This window comes from Podarcis tiliguerta (genome assembly GCF_965153285.1).
Source record: "Podarcis tiliguerta genome assembly, chromosome: 12".
NCBI lineage: Eukaryota > Metazoa > Chordata > Lepidosauria > Squamata > Lacertidae > Podarcis > Podarcis tiliguerta.
In genome coordinates, this window is record NC_139545.1 from 45,244,404 (window position 1) to 45,261,426 (window position 17,023).

The window sequence follows — 17,023 nt, forward strand, 5'->3', positions numbered from 1 at the left end:
TCTGAGCCTCTTGGGCTTACCAATCAGAAGGTCGGTGGTTCAAATCACTGCAACGGGGTGACCTCCATTGCTCTGTCCCAGCTCCTGCCAACCTAGCAATTCAAAAGCACACCAGCGCAAGTAGATAAATAGGTACCACTCTGGCGGGAAGGTAAACGGCATTTCTGTGCACTCTGGTTTCCGTCAGTGTCCCATTGTGCCAGTAGCGGTTTAGTCATGCTGGCCCAGAAAGCTGTCTATGGACAAATGCCAGCTCCCTCAGCCTGAAAGCGAGATGAACACCACAACCCCATAGTCACCTTTGACTGGATGTAACCATCCAGGGGTCCTTTACCTTTTTTTACCTTTTACCTTATGTATGCTAAAGTGCTTTAAATCACTGCCCCAAACCCTTTATTTAAATGTGTCAGAATGATGAAAAAGTTTGTTGTTTAATATAGGGAAGCAGAAACCTAAGTTTCCAAGCTGGTCACACAGAGGTTACTCATCTTATGTGCATCAGTGTGGGTAGGTGGATGGGGGGGAGCAGGGTGAAGAGATACCAGCCAAAGCACAGAAAACCCAAAGTATCCTATGTGTGACCAGCCCATGAGTTTCCCACTGTGCGCATCTTGCTACAGTGAACGCATGGCATATTATGGAATGTATAGCCATACTCCCTTTGAGCGCTGCAGCACATATGGCACAGGAGAGCCACAGTGACGCAAAACATTTGGCAGTATCTGAAATGCTGTATCTAGTACACAAATTTGGCCAGACCTTATGTGAATAGTGGAGAGTCTCCTTCGAGTGCTGGCTTTTGTTCTTGTTCTCTCTCTCTCTCTCTCTCTCTCTCTCTCTCTCTCCAGCTGTGTTTGCTCCTCTCTGTTGTGTGACTATAAGAAGAGCAGACCAAAATCCAATATATTTAGTCCAGCATAGTGTTTTCAACAGTGGCCAACCAGATGCCAATGGGAAACCCACAACCAGGACATAAACACAACAGCAACTGGAGTAGAATCAGAGCTGTAGAGTTGGAAGGGACCCCAAGTCCAATGCAAGATCCCTGGCAGATGGCCAGCCACCCAACCTCTGTTTAAGAGCCTCCAATGAAGGAGATTCCACCAACTTTTGAGGGAGACTGTTCCACTATCGAACAGCTCTTACTGCCAGAAACTTATTCCTAAATAATCGAATACCTCTGGTTTTCAGAGGCATGCCGTTTCAGATCCTGGATGTCGTAATGTAGCCCTCATGACTCGCAGCCATAGAGAGCCTAATCCTCAATGAATTATAGGTAAAACTATATTGTTGCATTCCGTTATGCCTCTGTGCTTCTCGGCATTCATTTTGGAAGCGTAAATACAAAATGGCAGCCAGGATTTCTAAGCTCGTTTAATTGAGGTGCTTCTCTCTCTCTTCCCATCAGGTGTCCATGCTTTGCCCTATGGGCCCTGCAACGCCTTCAAAATGGAGGTGCTCAAGTGCTAATTTTAGATGAGCGACGCAATTAGCAATTAAAAATAATGCTCTTGAAACCTTCGAGCTGCTCTTGCTTTGATTGGTATCTCCAAGCAAACCACCTGTGCAGAATCTGAATTCCTCTGATTAATTTGTGTGTTTTCTACTTCAGACATTCTGTTATAATCCAGACCCAGAAATGACAAATTACTACTAATAATAATAATTTATTATTACGGTCAGAGACTAGCTTGTAAAACACATAATGGGACTGCACTCCCAGAAGCAAAGCAGACATTTAAAAAAAAAATATTAAAGAGACCAAACAATTTGGAAGAAAGGGGAAAGGCTAAACTTCAGAAAATATCACATTGTATTGTTATTTTCCGTCTTCAAGTACAACTGTGAGGTTAAGGACACAGCCTTGCTGTTTTGCACTTTGGGTGAAAAACACTTCATCAAATGCATGAAAATGGCAAAATTGGAACCAGTTCTACTCCACAAAAAGCATATGTCTGAACGCACTGTTTAAGGTATAAGGTAGGCTTGCCATATTTCAAAAAGTTGAGCTATTTTAAGGAAACCTCTAAAAACAAGGAAACAAACCCACTCACCCCCTGCCGTCGCCAGCATCTCCAAGAGCTGATTCTTCTTCTTCGAGCAGGGAAAGAAAGGAATTTTCACCATGCAAATTTTTTTGATTTTTTTTTTAACAGAACCATGCCCCCCAGAAAAACCTGAAAACAGCCAGACCCTAATGCACCCCTTTCTCCAACACAGCCCTCTCATCACTTCCACTGCCGCCGAGGTGTAGCCTTCCCCAGAAATCTTTTGATATTTTTTTTTAAAAAAACCAAAGGGGGGGAGGGGAGAGAAACACACACACACACACCCAAAAAACAACTGGTTGCCATACATTCAAGAAATTCTGGAGATCTCTTAACATTCAAAAAAAATTCCCCCCGGAAGCCAATTTAAGCATCCAATTTCCATATATGTCTGGAATTTTCCAGACGTATGGCAAGCCCTGGATATAAGATATCAGAGAGATAGTTGTTGGGCTTTCTTTTTCTTTACATTTTTCTTCATTTTTTATTTTATTTTACCTTTATCAAGGTTAGCTATCTGGAATTCATGCTCCACTGTATTATAACAATGCTAAGAGCACCAAAACTGTGCCTTCAGCTTGAATCCCTACCTATTAAAATTGTCCTTCACCAATTAGTCAACATAATGCCTTGTTGACATCTGCTTGTAGGTTCCAGCCCTATTACAAATGCATTTGTCATCCGAAGGATTAGTGGAATTCATTGCCGTTTGAACTCGCTTTTGTTTCCAAGCGCTCTATCAACCCTTTATAAACAAACTATCGTAATGAACTGAGAAGCGAGTATAAAAGGGAGGGTGCAAGAGGCCTCACACCCCCCCCCCCTCATGGCGGGGGAGTAGCATGCAGTGAAGCAGAGAAATAGAAAATGAACTTCTGAGGCAGCCACACGTAAATTTCAGACAGGTTTTTACTCTTGTGATTCTGTTTAATCACCATTCATTTCCAGCAATTTTTTTTTTTTTTTAAGGTGGGGGAGTGGAGAATTCTTAATTTGCTTTTTACTAAAAAATCCATCGTCTGTCATAACACAAAGGCTGACTAGTTGCAAATCATTGCAAAAATAATTGAACTTACGGTATATTGCATTTTAGATTTTTTTATATATAAAAAGAGAAACGAAAGGAACGGGGGGAGGATTTATCTCTATACATTCAAAGGATCAAAATTGATACTAATAATTCTGCACTTCCTTCTTCCCTTTTCTCTGACGCTCTGAGCAGTGATTTACACATCTAATGTCTAGTCAGGCACACATCATAAACCCACTCCAAATGATTTTTAAATTGGCCCTCTCTAATGCTGGGGTCGGGTTGACATCTTGTTCCGGATGAAGTAGCATCTTCAGCTGACTTCTCCCTCCCTCCCTCCTGCTCCTTCCCACCTCCTCCCTTCCCCTCCCCGCGGCAATTAGCGAAGATAATCAAGGGGGAGAATAAGCGATGCAAAAATCAGGAAGACTTAACAGCCACAGAGGCTCGGATCAAATTGAAGAAGAGAGCAGCAGCCGGCTGGAGCTTGTGGCTTGCCAGTGGATGAGTAAATAAATATTGAGAGGTGTGCCTTTTTAAAGAAGCTGAACCAAAAACAACAGTTAAATAACAAGTTAAGTACAGTGGTACCTCTGGTTGTGAACGGGATCCGTTCTGGAGCCCCGTTTGCATCATGAGCAGAACGCAACCCACATCTGCGCGTGCGTGGGTCACGATTCGCGCTTCTGCACATGTGCGTGACGCCATTTTGAGCGCCTGCGCAAGCGGCGAAACTCAGAAGTAACCCTTTCCGGAACTTCCGGGTTGCCACGGGACACAACCTGAAAAGACGTAACCTGAACCGAACGAAACAAGAGGTATGACTGTAACGGGAAATGAGGTGCCCATTACTTGGTAGAAAGTGGTCTGCTGGCCAGAGCTGGTTCAAAGCTTTTGGTCTAAAATGCTGGAATTCAACATCAGTTTGCTCTTTTTGACATATTTTGTACATGGCTTCTCAGGCTACTGAGAGGACTGACCATACCCAAGCCCAAACCTGAACCTCTGAATCACACAGGCTCCATTGATTTTACAGTCAGGTGTGTCCAAGGCAGTGGTGCACTCTGGGCAAGTCTCTGGGACTGTGGACATTGCTTTCTACATGCAGCTAATAAGAGGTGCAGTTTTTACTGTTAGGAACAAGTGATCCGTTACTCCCATCAGAGAAGTCTTAATTGTTTAGTTTCAAGCTGCAGTCCACCTGGCTCATTTGCTTGAACCGTATGAGGGTTCTGTTCTCTCTGCACATCTCAATGGGGTGCCCTGTCTTCACTCTTTCAATCTGCATGTGGGTGGCATGGTGCGGTCTGCATGATGTGGGCTAATCTTTGGCAGGCTGACTAATGTGCCTTGAAGAATCTTGCCTTAGGGCAGGCGGTTGGGCTTGGTGACCCTATGGGTTTTCTTTCCATCCCAAACAAATGAACATGTAAAAGTAGGTCTCAGATGTTCCCGAAATCTGCCTGGAATAGGAGTGAAGTTTGCAGAATGCCTGTCAAGAGCAGGCTCTTATTTGTGTCTGAATCCGTTTGCATTTGGTAATTATGCCTGTCAATGCACCTTGCTCAAGCTTTGATCCTTGTCAGCTAACATTTACTTAGTATAATCAAAGTCATGCAAATTGCAGTGTATTCAACCCTGTCCTGGAATTGCTGGTATTTTCAGGTAGCGCCTTCCATCAGTGGGCATGTCTGTGTGTGTATGTCTCCCTTCTGCCATTTCTAATTTTCAAGCTTTGAAATACAGAAGGAAGTGCAGTGCTTTGGTTGCAATTTGAGGACTTCAGATCTGAAAAATCAAAGAGTAGGCCAGCCAAGGTTAGAAAAAGGAGAGGCATGGTTTACGTAAAGCCTCTATGAGGTTCTTTGTTGGTAAGGATGAAACAAGGAGAAAATTAGGCGAGGTAATGGAACATCTGAAAGCTTTCCACCAGAGGGCACGTATTCCTGAAATAAACAGCACTGGTCCAGCCGTTCCAATCCTCAGCATCCAGATGTGAGCAGGATGGTAGCATGGCAGGCCAAATGGGGATGCTATGCTCAGTCTGCACAGCTGGCACCTGCAATTGCGGCAAAGGCAGAAAAGGTGCTTTGCCTTTCCTCAGGACACATCCTCCACAGCGGGCAGCATCTGACACAAATGAGCCAGAAGCTAGGAAGCCAATTGCAGGATACAGCCTGGCAATGCAATCCTATCCATGTCTACTCAGTGGCAGTCCCATGAGTTCAGGGTGCAAAATCACAGCCTAAAGCATCCAGGAAAAGAGAATTAGTCAGCAGGGGGTGGTGTCCATTGGGACCCATAGGGCAAAAGGCAGAGAGACCAACAGTAGCTGGAGCTGGAGCCAACTAATTCTAGTTTTGCCCAGGCAAATAGAGCTTCTGTGTATATCAGCCACATGCAAAATATCCATGGCTAGTTCTTCCCTCAGCCGCACACCCAATCTCCAATTTCAGACATCATCATATATCAGTACATTGCAATGTTTAGCTGCTGATATAACACAATGTTGAAAACCAGATATCGCTCAGCCCTAGTAGAAACGAACCCACTGTACCAAAGTATTATTCATTGTTCCACCCACTTTAGCCTTTGCCTCCACCTACCACAAGAATAAGGGACGCGGGTGGCGCTGTGGGTAAACCTTCAGCACCTAGGACTTGCCAATCGCATGGTCGGCGGTTCGAATCCCCGCGGCGGGGTGCGCTCCCGTTGCTCGGTCCCAGCGCCTGCCAACCTAGCAGTTCGAAAGCACCCCCGGGTGCAAGTAGATAAATAGGGACCGCTTACCAGCGGGAAGGTAAACTGCGTTTCTGTGTGCTGCGCTGGCTCGCCAGATGCAGCTTGTCACGCTGGCCACGTGACCCGGAAGTGTCTGAGGACAGCGCTGGCTCCCAGCCTCTAGAGTGAGATGAGCGCACAACCCTAGAGTCCGTCAAGACTGGCCCGTACGGGCAGGGGTACCTTTACCTTTACCACAAGAATGTGGCTGAGTAAGGTTGCCTATCCCTGGTGGAATGCAAAGGGGCTTACTCCCCTGTAAATGTGTATTGTTGTTGTTTAGTCATTTAGTCGTGTCCGACACTTCATGGCCCCATGGACCAGAGCATGCCAGGCACTTCTGTCTTCCACTGCCTCTCGCAGTTTGGTCAAACTCATGCTGGTAGCTTCGAGAACACTGTCCAACCATCTCGTCCTCCGTTGTCCCCTTCTCCTTGTGCCCTCCATCTTTCCCAACATCAGGGTCTTTTCCAGGGAGTCTTCTCTTCTCATGAGGTGGCCAAAGTACTGGAGCCTCAGCTTCAGGATCTGTCCTTCCAGTGAGCACTCAGGGCTGATTTCCTTCAGAATGGATAGGTTTGATCTTCTTGCAGTCCATGGGACTCTCAAGAGTCTCCTCCAACACTATAATTCAAAAGCATCAATTCTTCAGTGATCAGCCTTCTTTATGGTCCAGCTCTCACTTCCATACATCACTACTGGGAAAACCCAAGCTTTAACTATATGGACCTTTGTCAGCAAGGTGGTGTCTCTGCTTTTTAAGATGCTGTCTAGGTTTGTCATTGCTAAATGCGTATAGGGTACAGCTTTAATGTGCAAATTCCAGCTCGTATTCATGGAAAGGGAGGGAAGTAGGACACTGCTACAGCTGCCCTCTGCTCCCACTTGGCCCATCACTGTTCACCTTAGAAGAGAAATATAAAAGCTCTTGATCTGTTGTTATCATCGATGATGCTTCCTTTCTTCTCTTTCCTTTTTCCATTCCAGTGAACAGCATTAAGCACATAGTAAGAAAGTACCGTGGGCACCTTCGAACGAAGATTGAATCTGGGGAAGGAACCATTCCAGCCCGATATCCCAGTGCAGTGCAAATGTGGGATGGCGTGTTATTGGGGGAGCAGCTGGTCACCATGTCTTGCACGGACAAAATTGCCAGGTAACTTTATAGTGAAATTGCTAAGCGGTTGGGCAGCAAGCAAGCATGGAAATGCCATTAAAATTATAAACGGTGATTGTTTTCTGGTGGAAAATGTAATTAACTCTTAAGGAAATGGTAGCCACCATAACCACCTATCATGAACATTGCCACAGCCATGCACTTCGATATCAGAATATGTTCCATGTGCATCAGCTCTCTCACATATATACAGAAGCCACTGGATCAGAGCTATTAGGATTTTGATAGATTTGATCTTTGGTAACTCAGGCTTCCCCTGGGGTGGTTGCCATCTGTTCCTCAGATGTTTCAGAACAGTGGTTTTCAGACTGTCTAGCTTCAAGGACTTTGACTTGCTTGACGAGGACCCTATTGTGCATTGTAGAGGATTCTGGGGTATGCAGTGCTGGTTCACGAAGAGCACTGGATGTGCAATTGCGATGTGGAACACACTGTGCAAAATGCCTCAGGCTAACGTTTAATGACAGACTTGAATCCTTCCCGAATTAAAACAGAGGAACTGCAAACCAAAGGATAAATGTGAAACCATGCACAGGCCTTAAGATTTTGTACATATGAGGATGGTAATGCTTTTTGGAGGAGGGTTTGTTTGTTTGTTTGTTTGTTTGTTTGTTTGTTTCTGATGGTTTGATGCTACAGTACAAAAATTCTACTTTTTGCTCTCATTTTTCATAGCTGATCTGTTTGAATATTGTACAGTCACAATTGTTTTTTACATGATTGATCCAATCATAGGAATGAGGAAAAAGTCCAATGGCGATATATTGAAATAATCTGACACACAGACTCTGAAAACATTGCAAAATAATATTGTTGGGTTAAATCTTCCCCTGTTGTAATACATTTTCTCAAAGAGGGAAGGGGAAAGTCTCCAACACAATTTCCCTGTTTCTTCCGAGGATGACCAGAGTTTCAAAATCAAATTTCAGGCAGAAGAGAATGACTAAGTAAATTAAGGGTTCCAAACCATATTGTCACTGCCTCTGTTTTTCTGAATGTCAATAGACAGTAAATTAAATATAAACTCAGAAACCAATATTATATTTAATATTGACGGGAAATTCAATTGCAATACAGAGTGTCCAGAACTTCGTTTTCTCCAAAGAAACCTGCCTTCATCCACTACAAAATCAGTCTACAGTATTTAAAGATTTCTTACATTCATCCACAGCTGTAAAATAAGACAATCTAGTGTCATGTTCTGTGTTTCCAGGATCAAAGGCAAAACCTTTGTTTTGATGTTCAAAAGTATTCCAGTTGTGAATGTTATGACTTATTAATGATATGAATATGAACTCGGGTTTTAGACAGCTCTTAACATGTTAAGGTGAGAAGAAGAGAGGCAATAGATGTGAGGTTTCCCGTAGTGATTACTCACCCCCCCCCCACCAGGGCTCTTTCTAGGAATGGCTAGATCACTCTATTTGTGGCCCATGTCCATTTCACATGTGTTCATTCATAAATCCATTCTATCCCATTTCCAAATGAATCAAAAAAATTATTTTTAACCCACACAAAACTTGATATTTAAATGCAAATGTAAATTATTGTTCAAGTACCCCAAAAAACTTAATGTTTAAATTCTAAACCTATTTTATCCTTAAAATATGTGCTTTTAAAGCATTTCAGTACTTTTTGAAAGGAGAACTGTGTTGTAAAATGAAGAAAAGTGCATATTCCAAAGGATAGTTGTTTCAATCTGTGCATTACTCAAGGAGGTGTAGATCAGGTCAACTTGCACTGGAACTCACAGAAAGCAAATCCCTTAAGCATCCCTGGTTCTATCTGAGATCCTTCCCTTGGGGACTACTTTCTGCTTCTGAGTTCGGTCTGGGGGTGAGGTTCAGACTCTTCCAGGTTTCTTGGCTGTCAAGACTTCCTACTTCATCTTCCACCTGTCTTCTCTCTAAATTCCACGCATTACACATGCCACAAGGATGCTGTCAGACATGTCATAATTCCTGCCATCCCCTCCCAGCCATGATGTCTAGTGACATCACCTTGCGAGATTCCTTGCTCCTACCCTGTGCCATTGGACGCGCCTGATGGAGCAGGAGAAACTCACAACTCAATACCGTCACACCCTATATGCTAGATGTTGCAGTAGGGTGAGGAAGAACTCACTGTGGGAGTGCTATTTTGGGTGGCATCCCTGCACTGAGTGGAATGTATAGGCCACCTTTCAAAGGAAAGAAACTGCTTGTGTTGCTGTCCAGTCCCAGTGAGGATGAACTCACAGAGGGGCTTTGCAGGAAGCAAACCCGGCAATGGTCTGGAGTGGATAGCAAGAACAGGTAGCAAAAGAGGCAGGGACTGTATCCAATCTTACTTTTGTACAGTAGACTACATTCATTCATTCATGTGGAAATGTTTAGGGATGTGGGGGAGGATATATTGTCTAAGATAGCCTATCCCAACTTGTCTTTACATGTTCAACAAAACCAGCAGAGTTAACATTCCCTTTTTTAAAAAACACACACACACAGCAGATAGCTTGCTCAGACTCGTTAAGAGTCTCTGTAAATATTTCCTGGTATTTTACCCATTTAATCCCTCCTAAAATAAGACACTACACAGTCTTCTGTAAAGTATAAAACGTTTACTCACAAGTAATCATCTTTTCACACAAAGGTTCCCAGAAGGCAGATTTAAAAGGCTATAACATAGTTTAAATGTGGTGACTATCTCCTTATGGGAGAAAAAAACCCTTTTTTCTTCTCTTGGCCTGGAGCCAAGGGTACATCTTAGTAGTGCTATTGTTAAGATGGCATTGATAGAGACAAGAGAGACAAGATGGTTGCCAGCCTGTGGTTCTGGTTCTTTCTACTTCAGGAGAGGCCACGCCCATCTCAAGTTACACATAGGAAGTTTCGTCTCAGTCCTGGAAAGCCAGAAGTTCCGGCTGGAGGACTGAGACAACCTTCATGTCTACTCTAGCAATGTTGTGTTTGACTGCACCTGATTCTTACATCCCACAATACACACATACAAAATCAGGTATTTCCACACACACCCATATGTATCTTTCCAGCCGGGCAAGCAAGAGGCACCATCACAGTTCAAGAACACATTCCAGCCAGGCAAAGGCATTCAAGGAAGGCATAGAGCAAGGCTTGCGAGACTTGTGTCCTGGAGAGGTGGGAGAATCCTGGGAGTCCTGAGGGCCAGACAGAGTGCAGGAAGAGGAGACGACTTAGGGAGCTGTGGGAAGGCAGGGACCTTTAGTCCTCGCAACTACCTCCTACTGGGAAAAGGTGGTGTGCTCATTAGGCCTAGGAGGGGAAGAGCCTTAGAGGGGTTGGAAGGTGGGACCTTCAGCTCTGGCAACTGCTCTACAGGGATAAGACCTACTGGGAAGTGTTGCTGAGTTGTATATCATTTCCTTGAATAAAGAGTCAACTTCACTGACAACTGTTTCTTCGTGCTAACCTGCATCTGACCCCAGCCTTGACATTAACTTATTCAAAGAAACAAACTAGCTCAGGAAACCACCAAGGGTGAGGAGAGCTGGTCACAGCAGGAGGGGGAGACCCAGTGGCTTATTAATCAGTCTGCTTCATCACTGCCTCTTGCCCCCCCCCCTCTCCAACTTCCTGTTCTGCCTCTGGTCCTGGACTGTTTTCTGCCACAGATGCTTCCTGCTCACAAAACCCTGTTGCCTCTTCAACTTCTGACACCTTCTCCCCCCTCATCCTTATATCTCCCCATTTAGGCTAGTCCCCTAAATGTTCCTGGTAAACTGATGTATTAAAGCCTGGTGCCTCCTTCCCAAAGCCTGGGAAGCTTCTGCCTGACTTAGGGAGGGAGGTGTGATGCTCACACATATTGCACCCTCACAAGCTAGTGCCTCTGGCCCTAAATGTTCCCCTGTGAAAAATTTCACTGCACACCACTGATCTCATGTGTTCATATATTGGCTGATTTGATTTTCATGGGGTCCAAATGCTCAAACGAATTCATATATGCCTAAATGAGATTGTTGAGTAAGCAGTCCTTTGATTGAATTGTCCTTCGGGGGTTTTAGCGATTTGGAGAAAAATTCCACATCGAGAACATTGGCCCCAGTTCCTTGAAAACAGCCTACTTTGCATGACTTACAAAGAGAAGAAGAACCAGAGTAGCAGTTTTCTGATATATTGGAAAGAATTACTGGAGCTGAGCAAATAATGCACAATTAATAATTTATCCCAACAGCTGTTATCATACTTTCTTGCTCACAAGGTATTTGTAAGCAACATCAAAAAAGCATTTCCCTCCATTCAGTTATCATTCGCAGCATTCAGCAGTTTTTGTGCATGTTAATCCCAAGTAAATTATTTGTTAAAATTCAGTGCTACCTTCTGCACACCAAGTCCATTTTAAGAACATCAGAATAGCCTAATATCTTATTGCTGGAAGATATCAACCACAGACTTAGCTGGCAGTGCCATTGGGCAACTGGGAGCCTTGATTTAAAATTCCCCACAATTATCCTGATACGATTTAAAATGGCAACTCCATAGGCTCAACTTCCCAGTGTAGGGTTCAGCAGTGCCAGTGGGCCCTGCCAATGTGCTGACAAATGGTCTGAGAATACATTATATATGGGTAACAAGAAGCTAAAGTGGATTGCACTTCTGTTTGGGGACAATTTGAGAAGCAGACAGAACAAAAAGCCACAGGGAGATGCCCAGAGGAGGATCTAAAATTTCTAAAACTTCCTGGGTGTAGTGTATGTGTTTTTTAAAAGATGTCTCCTCTGTCAACTGATTGTTAGATAGGTCAATGATTTTCTGGTGGTAAGGGACACATTTACAAGCCAGAAACAGTGTTATGGGTATCACACCCCACGGCAGCCAAACACACACTGTTGGCTAGATCAGAATTCTTGTTTCAAGCCTACCGTATTTTTTGCTCCATAAGACTCACTTTTTCCCTCCTAAAAAGTAAAGGGAAATGTGTGTGCATCTTATGGAGCGAATGCAGGCTGCGCAGCTATCCCAGAAGCCAGAACAGCAAGAGGGATTGCTGCTTTCACTGCACAGCGATCCCTCTTTCTGTTTTGGCTTCTGAGATTCAGAATATTTTTTTCCTTGTTTTCCTCCTCCAAAAACTAGGTGCGTCTTGTGGTCTGGTGCGTCTTATAGAGCGAAAAATACGGTAATTTCAGGAGATGGGTGGGTGGAGAGGGGGACCCTGCAGGCATCAGAGAAATCTTCCATGGGCATATACCCCCGATGGGTGCAGTATAAATAATAAAGTTGTTATTATGTGCTCACAAGTGCTATGTTGGCACCCCCTGGATGATGAGCACCATCTTTCAGACTTTCCAGGCCAATCCGCTGGGAGTCTCCCTTCCTTTTCCACTGGGATCCTGAAAAGGCTTAAGCGCTAAAGCACAATTGCTTTACACAATGATATCAGCAAAATGAGTTGCATGCAAGAGAAATGTTCCAAGATAACTATAAAAAACATCAAAGTTTCTGCATGTCTTTTAGTGACAGGCTATCAGGATCGCATATGTTGGCTTGGAAGGTTTGACTCTGGAATCTGCAGCTTATTAATGAAAGTGGAACTCAATTAACACAACTAGCTCCCCCAACTAGAGACAATCTGCACACATGATACAAGTCTATTTACAATCTTCTCTCTTCTTACTTAACCCCTTTCTGCATCAGTCAGAATTTGGCATTGGTCCTTCGCTGTCAGATACAAAAAGACGAACCACCCACTGCTAAAATACAGATCAAACCCTAATGTAGTAGTTCCAGTTTCCAAACCAATAATAGCTGAATTGTCATGTAACTAGAAAAACCACAGGTGTTCTGCAGACTGGAGACTACCATGAATAACAATCCTTATTGCGTGAAAATACAGGAGGAAGCTTTGATAATTGGCTGCATGATCCTCCAGCATAGTAAACAGGAAAGCCTTGTGATAGTGCACATCAGAGTGAGGAAGAGCAGAGCGTAAGTGACATTGCATACTGTAGGGGTGAAGCAAAGGGGTAAAGGTTGACCAGGAAAACTCTTTCTGGATGCCCCTACTATTGCTGGAGGTAATCATGCTTGGGGTTCCAGGGCCTGGGACAGCAACTGATGGTCCATTTCAGCAGTTGGACCCACCCAGGTCTATTGCAATAGGTAAACATGATGGGGCTTTCATGAGCTGGCTGTTCAGGACCCTGGACAGCAACTCCCATTCTTAAATGCAATGTTAGGCAGCTGCAGAGGATTACTGTACTTTTCCGTGTATAAGACTAGGGGGTTTTTTACCCAAAAATAATGTTTAAAAGGGGGGGGTAGTCTTATACACGAGGTCAATCTCCCCCCATTTTATTAATTTTGAGTCCCCCAAAATAGGGGGTGTCTTATACACGGGGGGCGTGTTATACACGAAAAATACGTTATTTTAAAAGGTGGGGGAAGTGTCATCTACTGAATGGAAGACTAGCTTCTCTCTGATATCTTCCATGTCATTACTGACATTTCAATTATAGACAGATGGGGACCACGCATGTTTGCAGGAATTAGATGTACCGAAAGCAGAATGACCACCCCAACTTCTGTAATAAATATAGAAGTAATGGCAGTGGACAAAGCCCCTAGTACCAGTGTTATACTCCCCATATCAAAAACAAGGAGCTATAACAGCCCAGTCCACAGTGTAATTTAAGCCAGTTCAGATCACCTGGATTCTGTGGAGATAATTTGGTTTAAATTCATGCATTTGCTCCTCTATTATGCAGGTAAACCAGCGGGTTTCTTTTCCAGTATGACAAAAGTTATTTAAAATATGTTATCTAAGTAGGGAACATGTCCTTGAAAGGGGCATTTTAAAAGTCTTGCACAATTAGGGAGAAAAAAGTCAAACAATCCATCATATGTCTTACCTAGACAAGTCAGTTTGATATATTGAGAAGCTGGAATGTAACAGCACATTTACTCTGCATAATAATGTTAATTTTGAAAACGTTGCCCATGGAGAAAGCAGTAAAATCACAGCAGCATTCTTGCACCTAACAGAAGCAAACCTCCCCCAGAACTCAGTTTCGCCATAGATACTTTTGTTCCTGAAGAGGCATAAATTGTTCTATGACTAAAGCTAATTTACTTTCCTTTACCCAGTTAGGCCTAGTTCACTTGAAGAGAAGAACACATGATAAAAATGGTTTTACTCCTGGTTTTTGGTCCGAGATTTCCAGAAGCTCCTCTCTGGGCTTTGAAATGAGTTCACTACCTGGAGCTGCAATATTGAATCGGTATAATCAGAAGATTCTGCAAGTAAAGCTTTAGTTCAGGAGCTCCCAAACTGTGCTCTGCAAACTTCAGTTAGGTGGTCCATGGTGTGTCTGTGGATTTGTGTTTGAAGACAGGAAATAGCACATCCATCACATTGAATATTCATATTGATTTTTAATTTATTTCCATTGCTTCTTTTGTTTCTTCTATTCTATGGAATTCAAGTTGCAGTACAATAAAACACCATATATAAGAAACAAAAGAAGCCATAATATACAATTAAAAATCATGCAGCTTCTAGCACAGACCATTACAATTGCTACAAGAGGCAGGAAAACACCGTATTTTGCACTCTATAAGACGCACCCAACCATAAGACGCGCCGAGTTTTTAGGGGAGGAAAACAAGAAATAAGAAAGCAACGCAAAGCCTCCTGAGCGAAGAGGGAGTGAAGAGGAGGCTTTGCGGGGCTATCCCTGAAGCCAGGAGAGCAAGAAGGATCGGTGCGCACCGATCCATCTTGCTCTCCTGACTTCAGGGAGAGCAGCGCAGCCTGCAATCGCTCCATAAGATGCACACACATTTCCCCTTACTTTTTAGGAGGGGAAAGGTGCGTCTTAGAGAGAGAAAAATACAGTAATTAAGCAGTTCATCAACACCCTCAGCAATTTTCAAGTGGTCCATGGTGGGGGAAAGTTTGGGACCGACGGCTTTCATTGATTAATCAATTGGAGGGGGTAATTTAAAGGGTATGAGTGAATGTTAATCAATCAATTCAAATTTAGCCAAAGAGCTGCTCAATTAAATACAGAAAGGCAGAAAGAGTTGCCAGAATTCACCATGAACTCTTCCCTTGTTCTCTTATCATGGCAATGGTGCCTACCTAAGAGCTGCCGGAACTGAGTTCCAGCTGAAAAAAGCCCTGCTGAAAGGTGATATATAAATAGAGTATAGAGCTAAGGCTGTCACCCTAACCTCACATGCCCATGACCCTAATCCTAACCACCACTGAATTCAATAAGACTGGCTTCTGAGTCGACTTGATTGGAATTGTGCTGTAACTGTATTTTTATTGCATGGTAAAGCAAGAAGATATGTGCATTCTCAACTTATTAACTTCTTACTTGTACCCCCTTCTCTAACAACCATTTTTAATTATTCCTCCTCTGTGCCTATTGATGCCATGACATGATAAGCTTCTCTGGGGTAAATGTCTGAGCAAGTGCAGCCACAAATTGTCTTGGAGAAACAGGAATTGCAAAATGAAGTAGCTTTTTTCTTGGGGAGCGGGCCAGAAGTGGTTAGAGCTCTTAAACTGCTCAGTGGATCTTCATGTTTAGAAGCAGCAAATGCCTCTGAATACTAGCTGTTGAAGAAGACATCATTCTGGGACTAGATAGATCCAATTCAACGGAGCTTTCCCTACAGCCAATAAGTAGCCATATTTAAACATTGGATATTTTTCCCCCGTGCAGATACTATGCTTCTTCATTTCCAGCAAATTAAATGAGGCAGGTGTTTTTAATCTGGACATCAAAAATGTTACTGAGTTCATGCACATATTTCTACCCCGAATAAATCATTGCTTTCTGATGATTTTAGTCTATTACTTATTAAATCCCAAACTGTATAACTTCAGAGAATTCGACACTGTTTTCCATGCTTCCATTCTTGGAAGGTTTTTTTCCAGCTAAGCTCTGCCTTTAACAGCACAATCCTTTTGTGTGTCCACTCAGAAGTAACTCCCATCGATTTCCCAAGTAAATGTGTACACTATACAGCGTGTAGCCTAAATGAGACAGACAGGTAGAAATGACCACACACATCTATGCATATCTTTTCTTCAGCAGCAGTGGCACCACAAAGTTATGCAAATCTGATAAGAGCAAAGCAAATGTTTCATAAAACCAATGACTGTTTAAATGGTGGGACTAAATTGTTTGTATATAAATATTACCTTTTATCTTCCATTTGAGTTTTATGTAGGATGAACACATTACTTTAATGACCTGCGTTTAGAGACGAAGAGAGAGGGGCAGTCTCACTCCAAAATCCTCAGCAGCCAGATGGCTGCCTCGTCTTCCATGAGATTAAAAGATGTTTCTCATTGGCAGGCCCTGCTTCTGAAGCAAATTAATATAGCCAACTAAACTGCCTGTGGTTTGCTCTTTTTCGCGTGCGGAATAAAATTTCAAAAGAACTTCTGAAAGCAATTTTTGTCACAGGTTCTGTGAGCAGATTGCTCTCCAGGTACAGCATGCTGGTTTTAAACATTCAGTAATTAATGGAAAGTATTTCGTGTTAATTGACTGCTTCAGGAAAGGGAAGTATAATGGCTCCTTATTAATCATGGAAAGAGACATACAGCACAGAGGCACCGCAATTATTGCACTAACGGTTGAGAAATGTTAATTAATGAAAAGAACAATGATGTAAGAAATTAGCTACATAATGCTTCCTGCTGGTACAGATTTGCACTTTAAATGCGTTGTTTTTTTTAAGCACAGCAACCACTGGATGTTGCCTTAAATAGCAAAATCTCTCTAACCCTTTCTGTAGTGCTCTAAAATGTCAAGCATATTTCAGCTCATGAGCAACTAAGTTTGAAAATAAACAACCCCACAATTTTTGTGATAAAGCATTTCTTCAGGAGTGCTGCTCAAGAATGGAGCAAGGCTTTTTGTAAATGCATAGACTGATTTTGTTCAGAGAAAAGCAATTAACATATGTTATTGTTGCTCTTATTTTGGTTATTTATACCCCACAA

The 17,023-nt window shown here is 43.0% G+C and overlaps 1 protein-coding gene across 8 annotated transcripts in view; it reads left to right on the forward strand.

Annotated features, from left to right (window-relative positions):
• Positions 1-17,023, forward strand: part of ADARB2 (adenosine deaminase RNA specific B2 (inactive)) — a 358,751-nt gene that overhangs the window by 325,088 nt on the left and 16,640 nt on the right. For all 8 annotated transcript variants that reach the window (XM_083406282.1, XM_083406284.1, XM_083406283.1 and 5 more), the window contains one exon: positions 6,847-7,015. In XM_083406282.1, coding sequence (XP_083262408.1) covers positions 6,847-7,015 — 169 coding nt within the window. The remainder of the gene's footprint in view (positions 1-6,846; positions 7,016-17,023) is intronic.